At 51.2% G+C, this 25,735-nt stretch overlaps 6 protein-coding genes across 6 annotated transcripts; 5 read left to right on the top strand and 1 right to left on the bottom strand.

The window, feature by feature from the left end:
* Positions 1–738: 738 nt before the first annotated feature.
* CTRU02_209571 (HET domain-containing protein) lies at positions 739–2,526 on the top strand (the record flags this gene model as incomplete). Its single annotated transcript, XM_036732730.1, has 1 exon — positions 739–2,526. The coding sequence occupies one exon, from the start codon at positions 739–741 to the stop codon at positions 2,524–2,526; it is 1,788 nt and encodes a 595-aa protein (XP_036575578.1).
* Positions 2,527–4,083: 1,557 nt separating this feature from the next.
* CTRU02_209570 (multiple ankyrin repeats single kh domain-containing protein) lies at positions 4,084–11,779 on the top strand (the record flags this gene model as incomplete). Its single annotated transcript, XM_070205293.1, has 6 exons — positions 4,084–4,185; positions 4,248–4,509; positions 4,564–4,734; positions 4,799–5,792; positions 5,890–8,269; positions 8,390–11,779. 6 exons carry the CDS (start codon positions 4,084–4,086, stop codon positions 11,777–11,779), a joined length of 7,299 nt encoding a protein of 2,432 aa, XP_070060941.1.
* A 971-nt stretch (positions 11,780–12,750) lies between these two features.
* Positions 12,751–15,106, bottom strand: CTRU02_209569 (ArcA-like protein; the record flags this gene model as incomplete). The annotated part of the gene is made up of 7 exons (XM_070205292.1): positions 12,751–13,018; positions 13,080–13,275; positions 13,337–13,970; positions 14,029–14,594; positions 14,663–14,818; positions 14,959–14,973; positions 15,070–15,106. The coding sequence occupies 7 exons, from the start codon at positions 15,104–15,106 to the stop codon at positions 12,751–12,753; spliced, it is 1,872 nt and encodes a 623-aa protein (XP_070060940.1).
* Positions 15,107–16,130: 1,024 nt separating this feature from the next.
* On the top strand, positions 16,131–17,469 carry CTRU02_209568 (NAD binding rossmann fold-containing protein; the record flags this gene model as incomplete). The annotated part of the gene is made up of 4 exons (XM_036732728.1): positions 16,131–16,179; positions 16,287–16,561; positions 16,652–17,032; positions 17,098–17,469. The coding sequence occupies 4 exons, from the start codon at positions 16,131–16,133 to the stop codon at positions 17,467–17,469; spliced, it is 1,077 nt and encodes a 358-aa protein (XP_036575575.1).
* A 2,425-nt stretch (positions 17,470–19,894) lies between these two features.
* CTRU02_209567 (high-affinity glucose) lies at positions 19,895–21,635 on the top strand (the record flags this gene model as incomplete). Its single annotated transcript, XM_036732726.1, has 2 exons — positions 19,895–20,404; positions 20,472–21,635. The coding sequence occupies 2 exons, from the start codon at positions 19,895–19,897 to the stop codon at positions 21,633–21,635; spliced, it is 1,674 nt and encodes a 557-aa protein (XP_036575574.1).
* A 2,038-nt stretch (positions 21,636–23,673) lies between these two features.
* On the top strand, positions 23,674–23,949 carry CTRU02_209566 (uncharacterized protein; the record flags this gene model as incomplete). Its single annotated transcript, XM_036732725.2, has 1 exon — positions 23,674–23,949. One exon carries the CDS (start codon positions 23,674–23,676, stop codon positions 23,947–23,949), a length of 276 nt encoding a protein of 91 aa, XP_036575573.2.
* Between the last annotated feature and the right edge of the window lie 1,786 nt (positions 23,950–25,735).

Genomic DNA, 25,735 nt, shown 5'->3' with positions numbered 1-25,735 from the left:
TCGGGTAATGTAATCCACACTGCTTTTACATTCCTTGGACTCAATGTCCCACAAATCAATCGACTTCACTTATAATACTCTATCATGCTGTGTTATGGCACATACGACCATACAAAATGGAAAACTCGGGATCCTGTCCGCTCTCCCATAGATAAGCCAGTAAGGGGTTAATTGTCGACTGGGTCGACGGCGACCGGCGAGAAGAGTGGGTCCTCCGTCCAACGTGGACGGAGGCCTTTCGACGACTAGCTCCGTTCACCGTGCCGTCTTGCAAAAAAATAAATAATACAAAGTCAACTATATCTAGTATATTGTAAGACATAGAGTTATAAAAACCAACCTTAAACTAACGACTTAGCTGCCTTCTAGTAGGAAGGATTTTATTCGACCTCTTAACGACCAGGGTCCCAGGCTGCTCAACGAATATCGAATCTCCGCCGCTGCAGGCAGCAATGACGCTAACCTGATTTGGCCAATCAGGGTCCCCCATCAGTACGCCTTGCCTTGAAAAGAAGCTGACAGTAAGCACTAGGTATTTTATTCTTCTTTCAAAAGGTGCCTGCTTCTAACCTTCTCATCAAGTGTTCAAGGTCTACCTACGTGATCTATTTGCGAAACTTTGTTAAGTCCTAGTAAATCTACAAAGCACGTTTTACTATCCGAACTCCACTAGAAAGAATCCCCCACATTTTTTATAAACACCGAAGCCTAAGAGAATCATCCCGCAGCACTACTAGGATGTGGCTCATCAACACCAAGAGCCTGGCTCTAGTAAAAGTGTCGGAACCCTCATCGACCAAATATGCCATCCTCTCACATACCTGGGAAGGCGACGAGATTACATTTCAAGAATTCCGTGACCTTGAACCGCAAGAAGCAAGACAGAAGGTCGGGTATACGAAGATCGTCAAGACCTGTGAGCTTGCGCAAGAACGGGGCCTTGATTTTGCCTGGGTCGATACCTGCTGCATTGATAAGTCGAACAGTGCGGAACTCAACGAAGCCATCAATTCAATGTTCGCATGGTATAAGAATTCCACTGTTTGTTTCGTACATTTATCCGATTTAAAGACCCCAGAAGACCATTTGCTGCCGCGACTACTTTCAACGAAAGAAACAGGCCTCGAACACAGTTTCCCCTGCAGTCAGAGTAACTTTGGTGCATGTCGATGGTTTACCCGAGGATGGACATTGCAAGAGCTTATAGCCCCCGATCACGTGGAGTTCTTTGATTCTCAATGGACGCAGTTCTCTCAAAAGAAGGATTGCGTCGACATTCTAGCCGAAATTACTGGTATAAGCCAATCAGTCTTGGAGTCCTCTTCCAACTTGCGGCAAATACCAATCGCAGTGAAGATGTCATGGGCGGCACATCGGGAAACCAAACACGTCGAGGATCGCGCATACTCTCTTCTCGGTATTTTTGATATCAATATGCCCATCATGTATGGAGAAGGACCTGGGGCTTTTCGTCGCCTCCAGGAGGAGATTTCCAAGGAGTCAAACGACTTGTCCCTGTTCGCGTGGAGGAGCCCATTGCCAAGCAGTGAAGGATCTCAGGTGTTTAGGGGTATCTTTGCGAGATCCCCAAGTGAGTTCAGCAACTGCTCACAAATGCAGAGCCCTACAGATGGTCTGAAACCTGGTGGAAATTTTGTTTTGACGAGCAAAGGTGTCAGGTTTGACGCAGAGCTTTATCAGCATACAAAATCCACTTACACTCTGTACCTGGGGCTTACCATGGGAGGCAAAACACCCGTCTGCATCTTCCTCTCTCGTATGGGGGATATGTATGTCCGTACTGAGCCCTGGCTGCTGGAGTACGACCGGAACGTCGACGAACTTGAAAAGATGTTTACAGTCCATGTTCAAAAGGATGTAAGCTCAGAAGACGATGTGGTGCTTCGGAAAAATATCCGCAGGTGCTTTCATGTCGACATTGACCGGCCAAAATCTATCTACATTGAGCACATTGAACCGAATCCTGAGCATCTGTGGGATGCGGTCAATTGGACATTCCTCAGCAGCGACTCTGACAAGTCATTCGCCCACAGACTTACTCTTTTTGTCCGCTGCGTTCGCGGAGGGCTGAACAAGACTTTCCCATTGACTCTCATGGTGGGATGGTCTAGATTACGCCAACAGCCTTTTGCTGTGCTTTACGATGCTAGAATGGCAACAGACACAGACACGGATCTGTCGATTGCGCACACACTCCCACATAACTTCCCCGAGCTTCTAGACCTTTTGGATAACGATACCAAATGGGATCGCTCACACGAAGTCAAGTTTGAAAATGCTTTGTCGAGAGTTTTACCGAGCAAGGAATTTCAGTCCACGGAGGTACAGCTTCTACACAAGAAGCCAATGCTCCAGCAGCCTGGTAAATACAGGGTTACTCCCTATGTGGCCACATTAAATATAGAGCTGAAGACGCAGCAGACGTGGGGCGATAAGAGTACTGTGACGTATAGTGCCTGTCTGTCTGGTGAGCTGTCACAGACGGAAGCGAGCAAAATCGTGTAGCCTACATATTCAATACATTCAACAGTTTTAGACTTTGGAGAGTGTACACAAGCAGTGTATAATTTTTATACATGGACCTCATAATGTATGTGGGCGTCAGGAGTTTGAGATTGGTAGAGGCATTGGGCATTCATCGCGCTACCTACTTCCATTGCCTCAAACCTGCTCACCGCAAAGCAATAGATATTATCGCTAATGAATTTTCAGGCGGTGTGTTCGGGTAGTCGCTGACACCGGGCTCACAAACATGTCTTCCTACATCTGTCAGTGGGAGACGGGTGTGTTACGCGTGTCACCACACGCAATCACAAGGCGGCCTACAAGACGCAGTCGTTTGGCTCACTGCTTGATGTTTCCTACCGAATCCATCCATCTCCTGCTTTCATGACATCCCCAACAGCCATCCAACTTCTAAATTGTCTTACAGACCTAGGCAGTCTCTCCTTCCATTAGCCTATGCTACGAACAGGTCAGGGCAAGCAACTGTGGCCAAGGCAAAAATTCGGTTATGACAAATATGTTGTCATTATCCCCTGTTCACTATGTAGGTACGCCGTACAGTGACCAACTGCACTGATGGTATCAAAGCTGGATCCAGGTTTTAGTGTTGTGGGCCCACTGGCGCAGCAAACAAAAGTCCTACGGTTCGATCGCCATTTCAAAAGACTCATATTATCACCCACACCTCAAAAAACCGAGGCGAAAGGAATGGAATCTGTCTGTGAATTATAAAGTAGCAAATCCTTATGAAAAATACACGTCGTGAAAAACACTCTTGGTAGCTCAGGTAGGTACAAAGACATATTTTGTTTAGATGGCTGTCCGTTAGATAGATTAGCAGCCGCGAGTGTGCGATTAGTGGCCAAATCTGAGTTTATTCAGAGTCCTTCCCCCGACAGCGCATTTCGTGGGTATGGGTGAAGCTCTACTACCACTTGAGGTGTCAATCATCCCAAAGGCACTGAACCGGAATAACGCCATGGCCTTAGTTAAAAAGGACTAAACATTGTTAATCATATCATTATGCGAGAAGAGACCCAGCAGCTGCTTGCCTGGCCCAATAAGATAGTTGGGTAGTGTGAGCATTGAACACTCACTCGGCTATGGTGTGTTGTACAAGGGGAAGACCTGATTGGACACAGGAACGCACTTTGCCTTTGACAGAAAGTCAAGTGTTAGCACAGAAAATGAACCCAAAGCACACCTTTTACATAGCAGATTTTAGTTGAATCATCTATAAATACCATTTAAGCTTTCATTGCCATATAGCATTTACTACAATTCCCCAGTGTATTCTTTTATGACTCCCGCATATCATGCTTTGATACTAATCTTGGTGCTTTGTTAGTCTAGCTACTGTCCATCGTTGTTCTCGCACCAACCTGCAGATAGTGCAAAAGTTCTTATGTGGAGTGACAGCCAAGTATTTTGAGGGGTTCCGTCAGGCTGACTATTTTCCTCCATTTTTCCCTTTTTCAAGCGACATAAAACCTTCTGTGCAACACTGCTTTCCTTCCTAAACTTTTCAGACATCGATAAGTCGATTTCATCAACAAAATGCCGTCTGCCGTGAATCTCTGGGACAAGGCCTTTGACAGCCTAGCCCCCGACCTAAAATTGATCCTTAGTACTACAAAATCGCAAAGACGGGACATTTTGGTTAGTAATAACCGCTGCTCTCCTTCATCCTATACAGATCGAATCGCTGAATAGCCAAACAGGGGGCCGTTTTAAAGGAAGCTCAATCAAAACGGGACCTGTCAATCCAAAAGAGATGGAAATTTACGAAGCCGGACGGCGGCACAATAATTGTCAGAGATGTTCTAGAGAAGATCACTGGCTGGGTACACAGATTCATAGCCACTGGCGATACTGTGGTGCAGTATGACCCTGGACATGCGGCACTCCCCTGGGCAGCAGTGAGGTTTTTGCTTCAAGTAGCCATCTCAGAGATTCAAATGTTTGGAGCTCTTGTCGATGACTGCAAGTAAAGCCTTTCTATTGATAGCTCTTACAGTTTTCTGACCAATCTTGCAGTGGAATACATAACAGGCATGATGGTTCGTTACCGTACTTTTGAAAAGCTGTACTTGGGCGACGCCCACTCGGAAAACGAAACAGGCCTGCAGGACGCTTTGGTTCGTCTATATGCCGAAGTCCTGACGCATCTGAGCAATGCTGTCAAGTTCTTTGACGAGAGAACCTACGGTGAGAATCTCCTCCCCGACCTTTCAAGTTTGGACTGTCTGGAGTGACTAATATTTCCCTTCAGTTCGTCTACTAAAGAGTCCCTTCCGTACCGCCGACGTCGAGCGGGCAAAGGCGATGCACGATCGAGAAGTCGAAGTGGAGCAGTTTGCCAAGCTAGCAGATGCAGAGATTTTACGATCTCTTAACGCAACCTTCTCAAGACTATCTGTACAAATTTCTGTCACCATAACGGAGAAAAAGTACAATGATATTGTCGAGTGGCTATCCGTGACATCATATCACAGCCATCACCAGTCTATCTCACACTTGCGTCTGCCTAATGCTGGCCAGTGGCTGCTTGAGCACGCAGAAGTGGCCAGATGGCAATCGTCAAGCTCCTCGTCTCTACTCCTACTTCATGGCATATCTGGCTCAGGAAAAACAACATTATGCTCCGTCATTGTAGACTCTCTACTATCAAGAGCATCCAATAATCCTTCTGCAGCCCCATTTGCTTATTTCTATTGCGCAAATCCCGAGTTTGAAAAGGCTCGCCGTACTGCCGATGACATTATGAGAACCATACTGTTCCAGCTTGCTATTGATGGCTCGAGTTGCACGAATATGAAGGAATTCCTTCCTGACGAGTATGAACGCCAACTTCTCCGATCGCGGGCTGGGAAATCCGATATTCATAGATTGACGACGGCAGACTGCGTACGGCTCATTCTTGAGTTGGCCCAGCAGGACCCCATAACCATAGTGATTGATGGCCTTGATAGCGTTGATAACAAAGAGCGACCACGTCTCATTGAAGCGTTGGAAGAGCTGATCTCCACTGCAGAAAATGTTGTAAAGATCTTCGTCACGAGTCAGACTTCGAATAGCGCTTCAAATCTCCCAGTCTCAGAGTTCACAATTCAGATCACACAACAGGAGGCTAGGCAGGATATGGAGGAATTCATCGACCACTTGCTTAACACTGCCGTGGCGAGGAAAGAACTGCTTGAAGGGAACTTGCCACATGACACGCGCGAACTACTTCGACAAGGTCTTCTGGATGGGGCTGGTGAAATGTAAGCCTTTCATTTCTCCTTGGTGATCTCGACTTTCAACTTCCTAAGAATCGCGGTTTTTAGCTGTTGATGCTAACTTTCTTTGGGCATGGCCTAGGTTTCAATGGGCAAAACTTCAAATTGAGCGTATGTGCCGCGAAAAAGTCGAGGCCGATTTGATACGTGTTTTGAAGAACGAGATTCCTCAGGATATCAACTCACTATACCAGAAAGTCCTCCAAGAGATATGGAAAGCAGGAGACTCATCTCGTGAAGTTGCTATGAAGGTACTGTCGTGGGTGCTCTATATGAGAGAGCCGTTAACGCCCGCAGCCTTTCTTTCGGCGCTCAGACCTGAAGACGACGCAAGTTTGAATCTGCGGCAAGCACTTGCGACCTGTACAACGCTGGTCGCTCTAGATACTAATTGCAACGTGGTTCGTTTTACTCACCAATCCATTCAGGATTTCCTCAGCCAACACCCTCACTTCACGCCTGCCAAGGCCCATCAACTCTTAGCGTCTTGCTGCCTCGAAGCCTGTTTACACGGACCGGGCCTGGTATCGGAAGAGGGGTTCGGAATACCCAGCGATGACTTTTATGTTTATGCTGCGATGTTTTGGCCTGTGCATGCCGGGTTAGCACAACAAATGGATCATTCTTCCCTACAAGCGAAGAATCTGGTCCAGAGGATAATTGCTTTCGCCTTCGATGAGGATTGGGAGCTTACACTGTCTTTCGACGCCTGGGTGGACAATGTACGACAGGTTGCCTCTCTGCTTCCAAGAGATCACACCCTGAAGGTAAAGCTAAATGCAATACCTGCGATTGATCCTGGTGCCCTGTTTCCATTGAGCATATTTGGGTTCGACAATATTCTAACTCTGGCTTTGGCCCATATTCAAAACTTGGACGTGAATTGTTCCAATGAATTTGGTCAAACCCCTATTTATCTTGCATCCACGTTCGGCCATTTGAGGACTGTAAACTTGCTTTTAAGTCACGGGGCCCAAGTCAACGCCCAGGGTGGCAGCAAGGGAAGTCCTTTACATGCGGCATGTTTTTGGGGTCACTTGGAAGTAGCGCAGAGTCTACTTCGGCATGGTGCTCAAGTATCTTGCGGTTCAGTCTTTAAAACTGCTCTTGATGCTGCTTGTCGAGGAGGAAGAGAGGATGTGGCACTTTTCCTTTTGGATGTTGACGCTTTGATTGAGAGCTATGATGAGGCTCTGAATGACGCAGCTCTTGTTGGCTTCATTAGAGTTGTCGAACGCCTTCAAGTCCACTACTTCACATCTTCAGACGAGCAACAACCTGACAAAATTAGAAAGAAGATACGAAAGGCCATTAAAGGTGGACAAGTAGGTGTTCTTCGACAGTTTCTCAACTGCAACACGAAAAACCGGAGTTTCTTAAGCCATGATTCAGTCGCGCTGGCAGCTTTGTACAATCACAAGAGTATGGTCGAATTTCTCCTGGATCTAAAATTGGACCTGGAGGCTCATGGGGATTTTGGGTCACCCCTGAGGACAGCCTGTCTTTTCAATCATCGTTTCATTGTCAGGCTGCTCTTGGATAGAGGGGCACGGATCAATGCTTCTGGACCTCTAGGTCATGCACTTCAAGCCGCGGCTTTGAGCGGCCACACTTCCCTCGCCAAGCTCCTTATAGAGGAGGGAGCAGATACCGATCAGCGGTCAGGATTCTACGGGACAGCGTTGCAGGCAGCTGCGTACAACGGGCACCTGGATACGGTCGAGCTTCTGCTTGAGGCTGGTTCCAAAACGTATGATCAAGTAAACGAGCTTGAAGCTCTTCAGTTCGCTGCTGAAGGCGGGCGCCAAGACGTGATCATGCTGATTTTGAGAAAAACAAGGAATCTAGCGCCTATTAAGCCACTACCGCCGGCGATGGGGAGTGCGAATCCTCGGCCCCAACCCTTGCAAAAAACGCTCCGTTGGAACCTGCCGTTCTCTGGCGCTGTTTCAGCTGGGGCGCCTATATCTCGTGCCAAGAAAAGGCCCCCAGTCACCAAAGGGACTCTTGAGGCTTTAAGCAGCACAGGAAAAACCCTTCCGCTGAACCAAGTGAGTGATTTTGAAACTAGGCGCGACGCCTTGATTTCAAACAGTCTCTTGATAGGATCAGCTTCATGCGGTCATCACAAGACAGTTCAATGGTTGCTAGAACAGCAACAAAATAGTCTCGAACCGTGGTCCATTTGGAAAGATATTCCTGAAGCCATTTCGGCTGCCTCGGCTAATGGACACCTCACTACCTTGTACATCCTCTTCGACTTCATCTCAAATGAAACATCAAGAGCTACTATCGGACTTCCCGAGTACGAGGCAGCTGGTGACGTGGACAAGGCCATTGAACTGGCCAGCTGGCACTTGAGTGGTAGCGAGATTACCAAAATCAGTACAAAGTACAGCAGAGCGGCACACAAGTACGGTCTTGTGCACGTTACAATAAGCGAACTACTCGAAGACTTCTCGGTCAGTTGTGTGACGGGGAACCTTCATCTAGTAAATTCAATACTGCTTTCTGAGCATCAAAAGCTACTTTCAACTTGAGACCTGGACGGCGGCCTCCAGCTTTGCGGCTTACACGGACAGACAACATTGGCAACTCAACTTCTGGAATCTTTGGCTCTGAAAGATCGCATGCCGCAATCAGGCGTGGAAGCGTTTGTTTCTGCCGCTGCGGGTGGTTCCGTGGAAGCAATGCAGCTTTTTACGTCTCACTGGAAGAATTTGGATGCGAACAAGGAAGCAGTATGCCGAGCGCTGGTGGTGGCTAGTGAACATGGTCATTATACCGCAGTCCGTTACCTCGTTCAGGATCTCGGAGCCCCGGTGAACCATTGCGCTCCCGACCTTGGCTTTGGGCCCCTGTTAAGCCCTACGGGAAATAGACTCCGAGTGACCATTGAGTACAGCTCGGGTTGGATGACGGTTGAAGGTAGACACGGAGTTTATAACGTGCAAATTGCACCAGACCGACATTGGGACTCACCAGAAACCGATACAAGGGTAGAGCAGTGCCCGAAACCTCTGGTCATATCGCCCCTCCAAGCTTGTTTGCAAGGCTATGCCTACAATTTCAACAAAAACCTCGAGTATTCTACGTTCACACAGTTCTCTCTGTTGGAAACAAAGGAATTGGGAGAATGGTGCAAACATGAGCAGCAAAAGGTGATTGACTTCCTACTACAGCAAGGCGCTGCACCTAACGACCTGGGGGGACAGAGAATGTTTCCTATCCAGGTCGCTGCGAAGTACTGCTCCGGGAAGATACTAGAGTCTTTGATCTCAGCGGGCGCGGATGCATCACTCACGGGGCTTGATTTGGCCCCCGGTCAAGTTTTACGCGAGGACACCTACCCAAGTCATGCCGAAGCCCGTCGGTACCATTTCAGTTCTGCTAATACCGCTCTCTTCGAAGCCGCTGGACGTACCGCATCCGCCTCACACGTTCGAACTTTGTTGCTGTCTGGCGTAACTCTCCCGGAAGACACTGACGGGAAAGACCGGCTTCTGTTTCAAGCTTTGCAATACATCGAGAACGACTTTCACAAACATATGCTAAAGAAAGAGGTTAGACCTGAATCACCATATCATTATCATCATCACCGTTTCGTCATGGAAGAACCTATCTCGGGTGAACTCGGCAGGGTGCTTTCTATCCTCTTATCTCACATACCCGGGATAACGACAACAGGCGTCAAATGGACTATTGCCTTGCAGATGGCCGCTTTCCAAAACCAAAGCGACCTTGTTAGTTGCTTAATATCCAGAGGAGTAAATTTGAACTCAGTTGGAGAGTACTACGGCACATGCTTGCAGGCCGCAGCTCGCTGCGGTCATGTCGCAATGATGCGGGAGCTCATAGACGCTGGAGCCGACGTGAACGCAACGGGTGGATTATGGCACACGGCTTTACGAGCAGCTTTGGTGAATGGCAACGAAGCGGCCATAACCTTGCTCCTCGACAACGGGGCAGACGTAAGACTCGAGGATGATGAGGGGTTACAGGATTATGAATTCTCTGAAAAGGAGTTACTGAACACACTACAGCTAGCCTGCGAGTCTGGAAAAGTAGACATCGTCCGGCGCCTCTTGGCACACGGCGCGGATGTGACTGCCCGTGTCTCGGGAGGATCTCAGCATCCTTTGATAATGGCGGCACATCAGGGTTCAGTCGCCATGGTCAGAGACTTGATAAACGCCGGAGCTCCGATAAACATCTGTGGGGAACCACTCAGTCAATACGAAGGGCCTCGCCCCGAGAATGGCAGTCCTCTGCACGCAGCCAGCGTTGGGGAGCATTTGGAAGTCATTGACCTTTTGCTCCTTTTAGGGGCGGACATTGAGAGCCCGGGCAACGGTTCAGAAACACCGTTATCTGCCGCAGCCTCCAAAGGAAAAATTACAGCTGTTGAGCGGTTGATTCAAGCCGGCGCTAAGACAAACGATAACGCAGCTCTGGAGAAAGCCCTTCGAAATGGGCACCTAAACGTGGTGAGAAGCCTCATCAAGTCGGGAGCCGACCCGATTGGTGTCGTCACCCTAGCATGCGAACTTGGGAACCTGGACATGATTGAGTTCCTGCTTGATAAAGCGCTGTCCAGCAATTCGACAGAAACGGTACTTGACAAATCCTTTGCGGCTGAAGATCTCGGCGAATCAGTGACGCGAATCCTCATTCAATATGCCACTCCCACTGCGTCTCAGTTCTGTCAGGCTTGCGCGACTGGCTCAGAGTCTTCGGTTGAATTCATGTTGCGACAAACTAGTGTCAACGTCAACAGCCCTTGCGAGTCTTCTGGCTGTTTTCCTCTGCAACTCGCCGCCTTTCACTTGAGATCGGATATTGTTCGAGTTCTCTTATCTCATGGAGCGGATCCGGATGTTGAGAGCTTTACCCATGGAACTCCTTTAAACACAGCATTGAAGGCTTGCGCTGCTCCAATCCTCAGGTCGCTGACCAGTGGAGACTTCCGCAGCATCATTGATAGGTTATCCCTCCCAGCACCTCGGGATAAACCGTATCCGTATTCCGACTCATACCTAGACGATGATCCTCATCGACCAGACAGCCTACTACTCAGCAAGTGCAGCGATATCGCGAAGCAGTTGATAGAGCATGGAGCAGACGTTCTTCGGCCGGAAAGGTATTTGGGACCGCCTTTGCATCTTGCCTGTCTGCTCGGAGATCAATCTATCGCTGAATTGCTCATCGACAAAGGAGCAAACCTCAACGCAACGGTGGGCCATTTCCAGACACCAATATTCGCTGCAGTGCACGTCAGAGCTTTTGATGTCATACCGTTGCTCCTCGAGCGTCAGACTGATTTGGGATACGTACACGGTGAATATGGAACCCCGTTGCATCACGCTTGTAGACTGCAGGATGGCTGGTCCGCACAGCAGCTACTGGAAAACGGCGCAGACGCCACTATAGCAGATGCTCAAGGCTTGACACCATTGACGCTTGTGCTTCAGACCGAGCTTGATATTCGGCACTCGACGACCGAGAGAGTACCACGATATGAGTGGGAGACCAGCGCGCTGGATGCCTTGCTTGCTTTGGCCAGCCCGATTCATGTTTCTGATGATGATTTGCTAAAGGCAGCCAACTTGAGCCGTGGGAACGAAACGGCGACCAACGTTCTCAATCGACTCCTATGCCTCGACGGGAGCAGGCTTACTGGCTCGTCACGGCAACCAATCGACGCCATCGACATGTTACTAAAACACGATTCATCATCAATCGACATATCGCTACAGGCGTTTAAAAATATTTTTCAAACGGGAGAGGAGGCCGCTACACGCCTACTTGACTTGTATGAAAGATATGCAAAGCGCTTGCCTTTCTCAGACGATGTACTAATAGGCCTGGACATTAACTACCATTCTGTGAAGAAGCTGGTTGAAGATGTACAGGAAGGCTTGGAGCCCGCCCGGCCCGGACGTCGGACACGAAGGGCCCGCTGGCGACAATAAGTGACCTCTAGCTCCGATGCCTCCCAAACGAAACGTGCATCCCGGGTTCCACATTGATGATAAGCAGCTAGATATTAAAAAAAAAAAAAAAAAAGTGCTGTTTTGACGTGGGAGAGGAGGAGGTAGCAGATAGGGGGTTTAGGCGAACGGGTAGGGTAAGGAAGTCGTCTTTTAATGGAAGTGAAGGGGGTTCTCAGGAATGTAGGCTGTTAACTTACCACGTTTGATCAATCGACGATTACTGCTGACCTTGGATCTAAGCCCGCAAGGCCCAACCGTTTCATAATGAATCTTAGTTATCCTGCTGCTCCTTCGGGATTCGACGACGAACCCTCCGGTATACAGCTGACCTGACTTACCCCCCTCCCGCCTTGCTGAACTGACGTACACAGGTGTGGTCTGCTTTTATTTCAATGAATTTATAGAAGAGGGTAGGCCAGGTCAGCTTAAAAAGGCTCACACTATATCTGTATACTTAATCAAGATAGTATTGCATAAACTATCTTTACAATAAGAAAATAAGAATAAGGGAACTTTGCTTGTAATAAGGAGCTAATCTAAAGAAAGTAATGAGCTTATGTATTTAAGCTTTAGTTGGTTAAAGAAATAATAGCTAGCTAAGAAAGAGAATTAGGCTAGGTATATAGTTAAGATAATATGCACAGCGTAAGGGCCGGATTGGTAGTTGAGTCAGTGATGACCAGCGAATACCTAGTGTTGCATGCCTTTTTTGGTTTTGTATTACAGGGAAAACTCATTTTGAGGATTCAGGTTAGAACCGCAGTTGACAAAGTGAGGTCCTCCAGACCAACATGCTTTCACTGTATAGCGTGTGGAGGAGCTACCAAAAGCCTCGAGCAAATAAAATGTGCCTTTCAATAGTGCGTGATTTGATTGTTCTTTTAAATTTTATTCTGTTTAGCGCAAGAAGATGCAGAATCTAGCGCAGTTCATGGGTCATCATCCATGCTTCAGCCGGCATAGTCCATGCCTAATGCTTCGTATCCCTTCCTCACGGGCCAAGCGTGTTGGCTCTTCCACTCTTCCAAAACGCCTAAGAGGGCGGCTCTCTCCCACGGATCATTAAAGTAGTCGCCGTACAGCATGATTCCCATCCCTGCTGTGGTAAGATTCGGTGCTGCACGCAGGTGGTGTAGCGCGAGGCCACACAGCTCAAGGATCATGGCCCGAACCTGGTGCTCTGCGTCTCTCTGGGCTCGCCTATTGGATCCTTGTCTACTATTTCCACGTCAGTCTATTTATGGAATTGATAATGTGACAGAAGGAAGGGGTGGCATACTGTAAACTCGGGTCCTCGGCTACCAGAATCATCCTCGCCAAGATGAAGTGTTGCTGGGCGGTGACCTCGACGTCGGATCCGTACCAGACGAGGGGGAAGATCTCCCCCCGGGATCGATCTGCCGGTCGCTGCGTCAGGGGGATGAATTGGCGTGTGCTCTCGAGAGCTAGTATCTCTTCGTCGTGTTTTAGTCTTTCTGAAAGGAGAGAAGGTCAATTAGACTCCGCCAGAATTATGAAGTCATGTGGCGATCTCACCCCATTCCACCTCTGTCCTGTCGCCCATCTTCCACTTGGCGACTTCGGACATGAACCAGATGAGCTTATTCGCAAAGCATGCCTCCCGCTCGAGATCTGGCGGCTGGGCGGTTATTTGCGGGGACCGCTCCAGCGTCAGGGCAAAGTATATCTCCTGTCTTACCGCGACCCAGTACACTGCGCTCAGCAGGCCGGACCACCTCGACGGGGCAGCGCGCAGTATCGCTTTGGTGATGTCGAGGAAGTTCACATTGCCATTCCCAATGCCAAAGTCGGAACCTCCCGAACCCTGTGCGTCTTCGGGGTCCATCTCCTCGAATTGACGGAGGATGAGGGCGGCAGCGGCGAGGTTTTCGCGGTACTCTTCGTCCTGCGTACGGGAGACCTCGTGTAATGCAGGTATGCAGCGGAGCATGTACTCGAAGGCGCTCTGGGGCGTGAGGTCCGGGAGGGGTTGGTTCTGGTACATGATGACGCCGCCGCCGCCGCTGCCACTGGGGTCCACGCGGAAGCGGGGGTGCCGGCAGAGATGACGGGCGGCGACAGCGAAGACGGCATCCCTAAGCGGCTGACATTGCCGTGCGCGTCGGGCGACCACGAGCTGGAAGTGTCTCTCGTCGTCACAGAGATCAAACTAGATTAAAAGTGTTAATAAGTCGACTCACGCGCCGGGCTTGTGTGAGGCACGTAACCCATGGAGAGAGCTCTTCTACGAAGTACCGTAGGAGACAGGCTTCTTGGATGCCGTCGTTTGGTGTTGGTTGGGGGGGCTGAAGGCCTCCTACGATGGCGGCGTCTTCGACGCTAGGCGGATGGTAACTGTCCGCTGAAGGGGAGAACTGGTTGACGGCCGTCACCTGCTGCTGACCTGTCGACTGAGGACTCGATAAGGGCGGCTCGTCATCCCTGAGACGGACGCGTCCTGTAGGTAGGACTGTTGTCGACCATGGCGACGCGCCTGAAGTACCGGAGCCAGCTGGCGATACCGGGAACTGACTGCCACTGCCGTCGTGAGGTGCGGTCTCGGTCCTCCGTCGCTTGATGGGGGCAGGCAGAGGTTGGGCCTCTTCGAGCCTCCTCTCGCGAATGAGGAGATCGGGGCCGTCAGAGAGATTGCGTACTGTCTCGTGCAATACACTGCTCACGGCAAGTCGAGTCTCGGGTAATGAAGAAGCGTTGCTGGCGGGGGACTCATTGCTGGCATCCTGAGGCTGGCTGCTCTCGCCGGCCTTTTTGTTCGCGCGGCTATCAAAACGGACTGAGTGAGGACATCATCATCAGACAAGTTCGATGCTGGAGGCAAAGGTACTACATGGAGATACTTACATGCCCGCGGGCGACTATTCACCCAATGTTGGTCCCTAGTGAAGGCACCTTCGTAATTGGCGGTAGAGCCCTGGCGGAAAGAAGACTTTCGTTGAGGGCGATGACATTCGACGCCGCGTTTCTCACACCTACTACAGCGGGGCTGCTGGTCATCGCCTGGCAGTAGGGAACGAATCCAAGGGTCAGAAAAGTTGAACAAGTCAGATACGCGGAATTGGTCTGACAGACCGGAGTCAAGGCCGGACCCCCTGACGTGGCTCGGCCAATACCCCGGGAAATGGGTCTAGGAAACTCACACTTCTCATGCCTCTCTGAACAACGTTGACGTCAGTCCGGTGGAACCTGTCAAGATGGAGTCACGAGGGTGACGGGGCCAAAGAACCGAGTGGCCAGCAAGGACAACTTACCTTTGCATCTTGCGCAGGGCTTCGTGCCGCTTGGCATTTCCTGTGGGGGGGGAGGCCGTGGGAGAGGTGCCCCGACTCTCCTCCTGATGCTGCAATCGCTGCTAAGGCCCCAGGATGCGAAGGTTGAGTGATGAGCGTCGCCGATGCGGCTGCGACTACTGCAAGACAAGATACCGCCTTGGACTCGGATTGGAAAGTCTCGCCTGGGCTGCGTTCGTGGAGGTGGAGGTCAATAAGGGTGGCGGGAGCTGGGATAGGCGGACTAAGGAAGAGGATGAAAAGAAGCGGAGCAGCCTCATCGGCGAAGCCTGCTCAAAAGAGTAATACTCTTTTTTAAAAAGGAGCGACTAAAAAAGAAGGGGAAAAAATAAGAGGAAAAGAGGGTCTGTGGGGAAAGCTGTGGTCGTGGCGTTTGGATGGGAGATGTTGGCTAGTAGAATGAAGCACAGATTGTGAACAAAAACGTGCATTAAGCGGCCAAGGGAGGGGAAAAAGAATTTCAATAGAATAAAAGGCAACTGGTCTTATGTGTCGGATTTACCCCGCACTTTCCCCCCCGAATAAAAGCCCAGAAACAACCAGGAGCGCCCGACTAGCTAGGACGATCTAAATCTGGGAAGGAGCTACTGTAATAGTGAAAATTACCTGATTCGGCAGGTGGCGCCGATGGTAGATCCCGAACATTGTGTTTCGAAGACGGTTTGGGGAGCTTTACGAAACTCCAGACCGCCGAAATAAAAACAAAAGATAACTTGGTATTCGGCATCCGGGGAAAATGGATACTGACCGCCTTGATCTTGTGGTCTATAGCTATATTCCACATGCCGAAGCATACCGAGAAGGGAAGGAACCGCCGATGTTAAAAGAGGCCGTCATATCGCCCATCCAGAGTTTGGAGAAGAAGCTCTCTACTGCACTCACTGCTCAACCTCTTCACTCTTCATTAAGAACCATTCCTCAATACTCAAATACACATTCTAGTGTCAATTGACCTCCTGGAACCCCGAGATCCTTCCTCAAATTCTTTACCAATCTTCGCAAAAGAAGAAACACACATCACAATGGCCGGAGAGAAGCTCAATGTCGCCGTTGCTGGCCTTGGCCGCATGGGTATGTCTCACCCCATATTACCCCGGACTTTGAGCTTCAGACCTTCGGCGAAGGCGGAGAACTCATGAGCTGATGTGGGCTGTTGTTTGCTAACTCGGTGAACGCAGGATTGCGCCATGCCAGACACTTTGCAACCCTTACCCCCAAAGCCAACCTCATTGCCGTCAGCTCACCGGTTCAGGCGGAGCTTGATGCCGCCGTCGCCGAGTTTGGCCCTCTGAGAACCTACCTCGACTACGATGAGATGCTTCGCAAGGAGTCGACCCTGCAGGCTGTCATTGTCGCCAGCGCAACCACTGTACACGCCGAGCAGGCCATCAAGGCTATTGAGAAGGGCCTGCATGTCCTGTGCGAGAAGCCCCTCAGCACCAACGTCGATATCGTATGTTCGCATTGCCTGCCTGCCTGTCATTCGCCGTTTCCACCTACCCGGCGTGAGCTTTACATGATTGACTAACCACCTCTACTACAGTCACAATCCGTCGTTACCGCCTACGAGAAGTCCCTCCTTAAGAACCCCAACCAGAAGGTGATTTGCGGTTTCTCTCGCAGATTCGATGCTTCCTACCGCGACGCCTACCAGAGAGTTGCACGGGGTGACATTGGTGCCCCTTCCGTCTTCCGCTCCCAGACCTGTGATAAGCTCGACCCCTCAGGCTTCTTCGTCGACTACGCCGAGTTCAGCGGTGGCATCTTTGTCGACTGCTCCATCCACGACATTGACTTGGCTCTGTGGTTCTTTGGCGAGGACAGCGTCGTCAAGAGCGTGGCCGCCATTGGCATTACTGCCGTGCAGGAGGGTCTGAGAAAGCACAACGACAGAGACAATGCTGTCGCAATTGTTGAGTTCTACGTAAGCTTATTTCCACAGTTGCTGCTGCACTTGTAGAGCATCAGCTAACCACATACAATAAACAGGGCGGTAAGATCGCGCAGCTCTTTTGCTCCCGCATGATGGCCGCTGGGCAGGAGGACACGACCGAGATCTTCGGTACCAATGGCAAGGTGGCCGTCAACACACAGCCCCAGCTGAACCTGGTCAACCTGTACGAGCCGACGGGCATTCGCCGCGAGATCCCTCCCGACTACTACGGCCGCTTCCGCGAGGCCTTCATCACCGAGGCCAACGAGTTCACGGCGTGCTGCCTGAACAACACGGAGCCTCCCATGAAGCTCGTCGGCGCCGTGAACGCCGTCAAGATTGGCTGCGCGCTGCAGGAGAGCTTGATCACAGGCAAGAAGATTGAGTTTGACGAGACAGGAAAGCGCATTGAGGCTGCTCGCCTATAAGCGACAATAGAAAAGGGGGGGGTTGAATTTATATATAGATGTCTATCCACGGACTGGGGGTATAGACGCAGACGCGCGGATGTGGTGGCGAAATGGGAAACGGTCATGATGATGATGTCGTTTTTTTTGTTAAAAGATCTCCTAGTCTAGTTCCTTGCATATTTAGACGCGTGGGTGGGGGGAACAAGGTCACGAGGATTCGGTATTGCACGTTAGATGAGAAAAAAAACAACGTGTTTCTTCGTCATAATCTGGCCCTAACGTGATTGTCGGACAGTTTCCGTGGTCATGGGTCCAAGCTGCGCATGGTGTTGTTTCGTTGCTAGTGTTGGCTGTTTTGTTTTCTAGTTCTTCGTCAGAGTTCTTGCGCATTCTACTCGTAGAAACTGCAATCTCATCACGAATGGGTCGTCAATGACGTAGTTTCAAGGGCCCTGGTCAATGGTGTTGACAATACTGTCTGTTAAAAGAAAGGGAAACAAAAATGAGGCTCAGATGGGGGCCTGTTTGATGATGGCATCGTCGGGCCCCCTGGTCTGGTCTGTTAGCAGGCAGTGGGTAATCGTGTGCGCCTGAATTGGAGACGGACGTAGCCAATGGAGTAGTAGTCCAAGTCATTTACTGCCTATTCTTTCCCCCCCTTGCTATTCCCATGTAAAATGTGTGGCCCTGGTTACCGCAAGATTAGAACAAATCGGGAAATTTCCTATTCGGGGGAGTAAGTTCAGTGCGGGCGGGATCGGAGGAGGGATTGTCCTTGGTGGGGGGCCCGTTCCTGAATCTCTCTCTCTTCTTTACGATTCCTTTTAATCTCAGCCATGTGTGCATGGCCACATTGGACTGTAAGGAGTGTGCAGAAAAGGGGTGGAGGATGTGAAATAATTATGGTAATGCTATATTCTGGCACATCATGTCTGAAAGTCGATCCGATGACCCCTAAATGCTTTTTTGTATGGTCAATGGGATTTCCCTTCTTTTTCGACCGCATTGAATATGCGTGTATTCGGAGCTCGAATCCCGCGGGTTATCCAACCAATCAATGCCTGGAACAGAGGGCCGCATTAGCGAGTCCCGAGGGTTATGAAGCTTGGCCTTTTTTCCTGTGTACACTTCTCCATGATTGGACCGCCGGAATCTTTACGCCGATGCGGGACCCCCATCCCGACTCACCCCGGGACCCCCGGCAGCCTTTGCAACTATAGGAATACGTACGGATACGTAACGACCAACAATTAATGAGCAATGGGGCCCATGTCGTCATAGCAAACTCACAGACAAACCAGCACTATATCCCCCCCCCACCTCTTCCTCGGGCGCAGCATCGTTCATCCACGTATAGGCCACACCGGGTTAAAGATAACCCGTATTTCATACATAGTATGTCCCCAATATGTCTACGCTCAGACATTTCCAGTCCAGCCAACCAAGTGCCCCTGTTCTTGTGCCTCTCTGTCTCAGAAGGCCAACGAGCAAAAAAAGAAGGGTAAAAAGAAAAAAATACAAGCCAGGGTATTGGAAAATGGTCCCGCCAGTGTGCCAGTCGACCGGGGTATTCGTAGTACACTACGTACTAATTAGTCTACGCTCCCCCCCCAAGCCTCATCGCCGACGGGTTCCCAAAGAGGTAAAACTTCGGCCACAAGCCCGCTGTCAAGACCATGGCCCAGAATCCCCCAGCCGCCGATGGAAGGGGGCGAGGGTGAGGGGAAGACTAAACCAACTAATTACTATCCCTTCTTTGGTACTCTTCGCTTTAACCCTCTTTGCTCACCACGTACAGACCGAACGTGTTCCCACCCCGGTTTTCTCTCACTCTCACTCTTTCAGCTCGACGCTAGTAATGTCTCTCTCTCACTCTCTCACTATGTTTGTCTCTCTTTCGCCGAAGAATTGGCTCGAGTTCCACTTTTACTTCCCTTCCCCGTGGGGGAGGATGCACAAGCAAGGACCGTGTTCCACTCTACCGGTGGAGAGCGTTAATGCTAGGGGGGGGGGGGGGGGTGGTCTCTTACATACGTATTCGGCGGGAAATGACAGAAGCATGGCACGAACTCTCTCTCTCTCTCTCTCTCTCGCTCTCTCTGACGCCCTCACGCCCTGACGCCTGGCCCCCCCCCTAGTCTGTAAACGGATGGGTCCCGTCCATTGTCCAAGAAATCCTGTTCTTTGCTGTCCGCCTTGCTTACTCTCAAGTGACTTGTTCTCAACACCAAGCACTGGATATAAACTATATATAAGAACCTCGTCGTCTCACCTGACTTCGGATCTCGTCTCATTTTTTATCCACGCACCACTCCTCCCATTCCTTTCTGAATACTACCCTCTGCGGTGTGACTTATAATATCATCGTGTCCACCTGATCATCGTCAATTAAACAAAACACAACACAGTTAACACACAAGTTCACGATCATCAACGGCGGATCATGTCGACCACATCAGACTCACGGACCCTCAAAAAGGTCTCGAGCGCCGACAACGGTCACGGCGAGCACGTCGAGGACTTCATCGAGGCGGCCGACATCAGCCTCTCGCCCGCCGAGGATGTCTCATACGGCCGGGGCGGCGTCCGCGGCCTCTTCGACTCGCCCTTTGTCGGCGGTGCCGCCCTGCTGGCCTCCCTCGGCGGTTTCTCCTTTGGCTACGACCAGGGCGTCATCTCCATCATCAATGTCATGAAGCAGTTCCACGAGGTCTTCCCCGACGCCGCCACACCCTTTGGCAAGGGCTTCATGACTGGTATGCTCGAGTTTGGCGCTTTCCTTGGTTGTCTGTTCATGCCCACCCTCGCCGATAAGATTTCGCGAAAGCGGGCGTTGACGGTTGTCGTTGCCATTTTCAACATTGGTGCTATTATGCAGACTGCTGCTCCGTCATATGGTGTACTGGTTGCTGGTAGAACAATTGGTGGTATCGGTGTTGGAACTCTGGCCATGGTAAGCACACCCTCATAAACACCACGAACTCATGAAGATTTCAAAAACGCTAACGACTGTGAAATAGGGCTCGCCAATTTACATTTCAGAAATCGCACCGCCAAACCTTCGAGGAACCCTCCTAGTCCTCGAATCCATCTCCATCGTCACCGGCGTCGTCATCTCCTTCTTCATCACCTACGGCACGCGACACATGGCCGGCGAGGTCTCGTTCCGACTGCCCCTGGGCCTGCAGATGGTCTGCTCCACGCTCCTCGGCATCGGCATCAACTTCTACCCGTACTCGCCGCGCTGGCTCGCCCTCGTCAACAGGCCGCAGGAGGCCCTCGACTCGCTCGTGCGCCTGCGCCGCCTCCCCGCCGACGACCACCGCGTGCAGGCCGAGCACCGCGGCATCATCTCCGAGGTCGAGGTGCAGAAGATCGTGCAGGAGCGCAACCACCCGGGTAAGGGGTTCTGGGCGCTCGAGTTCCTCGGCTGGCGCGACCTCTTCAGCAGGAAGCTCTGGCGCCGCACCGCCGTCGCCGTCGGCATCGCCTTCTTCCAGCAGTTCTCCGGCATCAACGCCTTCATCTACTACGCGCCCACGCTCTTCCAGTCCCTCGGCCAGTCCGAGGAGATGGCCCTCATCATGTCCGGCGTCTTCAACATCCTGCAGCTCGTCGCCGTCGCCGCGTGCTTCTTCATCATCGACAAGGTCGGACGCCGGCCCCTCGCCATCTTCGGCGGCCTCGGCGGCGGCACCGCCTGGGCCATCATGGCCATCCTCACGGGCGTCTACTCCAAGAACTGGGCCGCCAACCCGGCCGCCGGCTGGGGCGCCGTCGCCATGGCCTTCGTCTTCGTCCTGCTCTACGGCATCTCCTACTCGCCGCTCGGCTGGATCCTCGCCGCCGAGGTGTACCCCAACTCGCACCGCTCCAAGGGCGTCGCCCTCGGCACGGCGACCGTCTGGCTGTGCAACTTCATCGTCGGCGTCGCGACCCCGCCCATGATGGACCAGCTCGGCTTCGGCACCTACGTCTTCTTCGGCGCCTGGTGCTTCATCGCCTCCGTCTGGGCCTTTTACCTCGTCCCGGAGACCAAGGGCAAGACCCTCGAGCAGATGGACGAGGTCTTCAAGGACACCTCGGCGCAGGAGGAGAAGGAGATTATCAGGCAGCAGATTGCGGCCTCCCGCGGGCAATCCCTCGGCGGAGCTACCATGGAGACCACCAAGCTTTCTGTTTAGAGAGGAAATGTTCAAGGGGGGAATTTTACATCATTAGGCATGCGTTTTTTTGCTACATTCAGGGATAGTGGCGTAGATGGAGTTGACACTTTGTGTGCGTTTTGTACCAATAGTTTTATTATGATTACGGGATACGGGATACGAATCAAAGATACCACTTTTTCAACCCCAACATTTGTCTGCCTCCATCTTTCGTGATGTGCTTCGTTTTTCGCCTTCATGTTGGACTTTGTTTGGGTATGTCGTGAATGACGATACGTGGTCTTTCAGGATGAACTCGGTTATGGGACACACTAAGTCGGGCCGGATCGGATATCCACCTCACGACAGAGCCGGAGGCGCGGCTGATGTACAATGGACCATTTCCGTACGCTACCTATACGCTAAACCAGTCTACCCAACCACATATTCGCGAAATCACTACCGACGTTAAAGAAAAGAGAAGGGGGTGGGGAAGGTCCCAAGGGGGGCTGAATAGTAACTGACTCAGTGTAATGCATGCCACCGTACTCGACAACAAAAAAAAGGATCCCACCCGTGTGTGTGTGCCGGAACCCGTGGCAAAAGGCTCCGGTCAAGAACCAGCCAACAACAATCGAGAGAAATCGCAGCGCCAAGGAGACTGAGAGAGAGGGGGGGGATGGCAAAAAGACAAGCCCAAGAAAAGAAAAAAAACCATGACAAGAACCCCCCCGTCAAGCGCCGCTTACAACGCGCCAATGGTCATTGGCAAAACAAGAAGACTGCTGAAACGCTGCAGCGAAAGCGGGCTTCTAGTTCGTTTAGTGGAATTACCTCTTTCGGAAGGCTTCGGCGATGGCGGGGCGGATCGACGCCGCCCGGTGGTGTCCCGTTGTCCGCGCCCCCCGCCCTTCCTCCCCCCCCCCCTCGGTGGTTCCCCCTCATTCTTCCTCCACACTTTTGTGACCCCTCACAGCCTACTCTCTCCATCATGCGTCGTCCCCCAGACGCGGGGAACGGACGCACCGAGAGTTGGCCGAAGGGGAACCATCCCGCAAATTACACTGGTGACATGGGATGGGATGCGGGTTTCGTTCTTTTTTGGTTTTTTTCTGCTTCCCCAGATAACCCGCAAAAGACCATGTCTATATTACGTCCCCCCCCCCCGGTGTTTTGTAAGGTTTAGGGGTGGTTCAGATGGCGGCGTGACACCTTTTGAGGGATTAGACGCCTGCGTTTGTCCTCTGCGTTCTGCAAGGGGCTGTGTGTGTGTGTGCCAGGGGGTGTTGTCCTGAAGTGGTTTGTCCTCATGCCTAGTTTGGAGTCGCTTTCCGTCGTTTTGTACGGATGAGTCTGAAGAGGAAGAATCAGCGCAAGGTTGCGTTGCGTTGTAGAGGGTACCGTGTTTTCCAATCTTCCAAAAACCTAACTCCGAAAAGTGTTGGAGAAAGATTGATTCGAATTGGGATAAGTTGGGAATGTATCGTCGTGAATGATTCTGAAGAGTGTTCTTTGCGGACATGCCGCGAGATCAGGTGAACACAACTCGATAGCTGTCTCGTTTACAATTATTAAATGAAAACAAACCAGAAGCAACGAAACCTCCCAAAATCGTCGCGGCAGCTCTCCAACGAATGGTCAGGGAAGAGCCATTAGACCTTTGGGAAGAAGCGTTAACAATCGAACAGGCTGTCGCCATGTCCACGATCTCCTCCATCGAGTACCTCGCTTCACCGCCGTCGCTGTCTGCTTGGAAAGGCCAACTCGTTCGAGGAGTACAAGGAGTTCAATATCACGGTCTTACGACTGGTGTGAAGGGATGCTCAAGCGCCCGGTCTCCAGGCCTTCTGGATATCCCACCAGTGCCAACGTCAACGCGAGCCAGACGCTTGCCACGGCCAAGGTAGAGAGTACGTCTTGTGCGAGAGGCTGCTTAGCACCGAGATAAAAAGAGATACGGCTCTCATGTCTTCCAAAACGTGGCATGAAGTCGAGGTTGACAGTACCAAATCTCAAAAGTCATCGAAGCAGCCGAGGCAAGTCTGGAAAATCAAAGTAATGGCAAGACACGTGGTAGATGATAAACCAGGAAGGGTTCGACGAGGACGTCCAGCCGGCGCCTGACGACAAGCCCCCGACCTTTGAGCCGCTGGTGGTCACGGCGTCGTCGGGGGACTTCGTCACGGTGCACGATTTCGTCTCGGCGGTACATCCGTGGCTGACGGCGCGACGGGACCTGATCCTGAGGGCAAAAAATGTCTACAACGACACCTACCTACCGGGCCCCAATGAGAAGTTGATTGTCTCGGCAGGCTATCCGGAGGTGGTTGTGGCCAATTACGAGCAGGAGTAGTATACGGAAATGAAACACAGCTGGCACATGGCGAATGGAAACTGATATGGACTTTTGGAGTGCAATTAGGTTCGTTGGAGCTACAGAGCAACCATGAAAAGCACCACGAGGCCCCTTAAGAGGCTTATGGCCAAGAAAACAATTTCGTTATTTGATCACACACATTCACAGAGACTTATCTAGTATACTTTGTCTATCTAATGCCGTCTAACAACCCTTGTTCATCTATTGTGACTCGTCTTCACAGAGCCCTCATCTCCCGTTCGTGTTTCCTTGCGGGTTTGATGATAGTGTCGAATTTCACCAGATTGATACCGCCTGCCATGTAACCAGGTATCTTGCGCCGGATATTGGCCTTTGGTAATCACGCAAATGCTGCTCGCGGTCGGCTCGACAGCTTCCCAGCAAGCTATACGCTGCTCATCTAGGGTACATCGTTAGCTACGAGCCCTGACTAGGTCGCATTAGGTGGCACATCATATTGGTTAGTGCGTGGTCCAGAGAGAAGCAGGATCAGCAGACGTGCAAACCAACCCATCATCATGCTGTTGCTGAGGAGGCATTCCGCTCAGCATCGGGAGTGACCAAATTGGCCGTTCCAAGGCACCACGAAGATGAGGACGGACGGCTTAAACTACCCATGCTCGCAGGATGCAACATATTCAGCGTTCAAGAGAAACCACCCAATGCGGCCTTCACCATGTATGCTCCTTTTCTTTCTTCCCCGTTTGCCTCTGTGCCTCCAATTGGCCTTACCATTGTAGCTGCATTCCTTGGTGCTGGGGCGTAGGCACTCAACGTGGTTCTTTCCTTCTATCCTCCCAAAAGCTTAACACGCCGCAGGGCTGCAGCTACTTGGGAAATGAGGGACCATCCACGTAGTTTAGCGAACTGTTTCCGGGGCCTTTGTGTGCGGAGGTTGTGTGCGGAGGTGTCACCCAAACTCCATGACACGATGTCTTTCCGGCCTACCCTCAAAGTTCAGCAAGGAAAATAAAAGGCTGTTAGACATTAGCTCCGCCATTATCTTGCTTGGGAGAGCCTCCTTGCTTCAAACTTAATTACGCAGCAAGCCTGAGCATTACAAACTTCAGAGCGACTGGAGCTATGCCAAGGGGACGAGACGATGCACCAGCAAAGAAAAACAAAATAAAAGTTCCGTTGGTAACCCTGGCGACATCCCTGCGGTATCCCTGCCGCGCGGCGCATTCCATATTACAAAAAGGCCCTTGAGGGACGTTAAAACAAAGTGATAGGGTAATGTCAAGATTACGCCTTAACAGAGTGCGGGGCGAATCAACAATGAATGCGAATTAGGGAGGAGACTGGCCAGCAGTGGGAAGAGGTCATCTCCATGGAAAGCGTCCCAAGACAGGGCCGGATAAAGTGACACGCGAAGCACGGTTCAACAAGCACCAGCCACCAGGCTGCAGTGATGAGGGGGGCATGCGGCACTGGCAGGCAACCGCCAGGTATCTACGTTTTGTTACAGGAAAGCGTCAAGCAGATTAACCCGTAGTTATGTTGACCAGTGTGTGGATTTCGATATCCCATGGGCCAGGACTCCAGAGTACCATGCTCGGTGGCCGTAGAAGATCCAGGGAAACCGCCAGCAATGCTGCCTTACGCTTCAAGTGGTGACAGCTACCTAAGAAGAACATCCGCGGCGGCATGTCCGGCCATAGCATAGGGTAACCGCATTCGATGTAGCTGCGGAATCGAAGTGATTGCGAATATTGCCAAGGCCCCTAATTAATAAGTAAACTTTTGCAGTTTCGCAAATCTT

Source organism: Colletotrichum truncatum (assembly GCF_014235925.2).
Source record: "Colletotrichum truncatum strain CMES1059 chromosome Unknown Contig_0006, whole genome shotgun sequence".
In the NCBI taxonomy this organism is placed as follows: Eukaryota; Fungi; Ascomycota; class Sordariomycetes; order Glomerellales; family Glomerellaceae; genus Colletotrichum; species Colletotrichum truncatum.
This window is presented reverse-complemented; position numbering and strand designations above follow the sequence as displayed.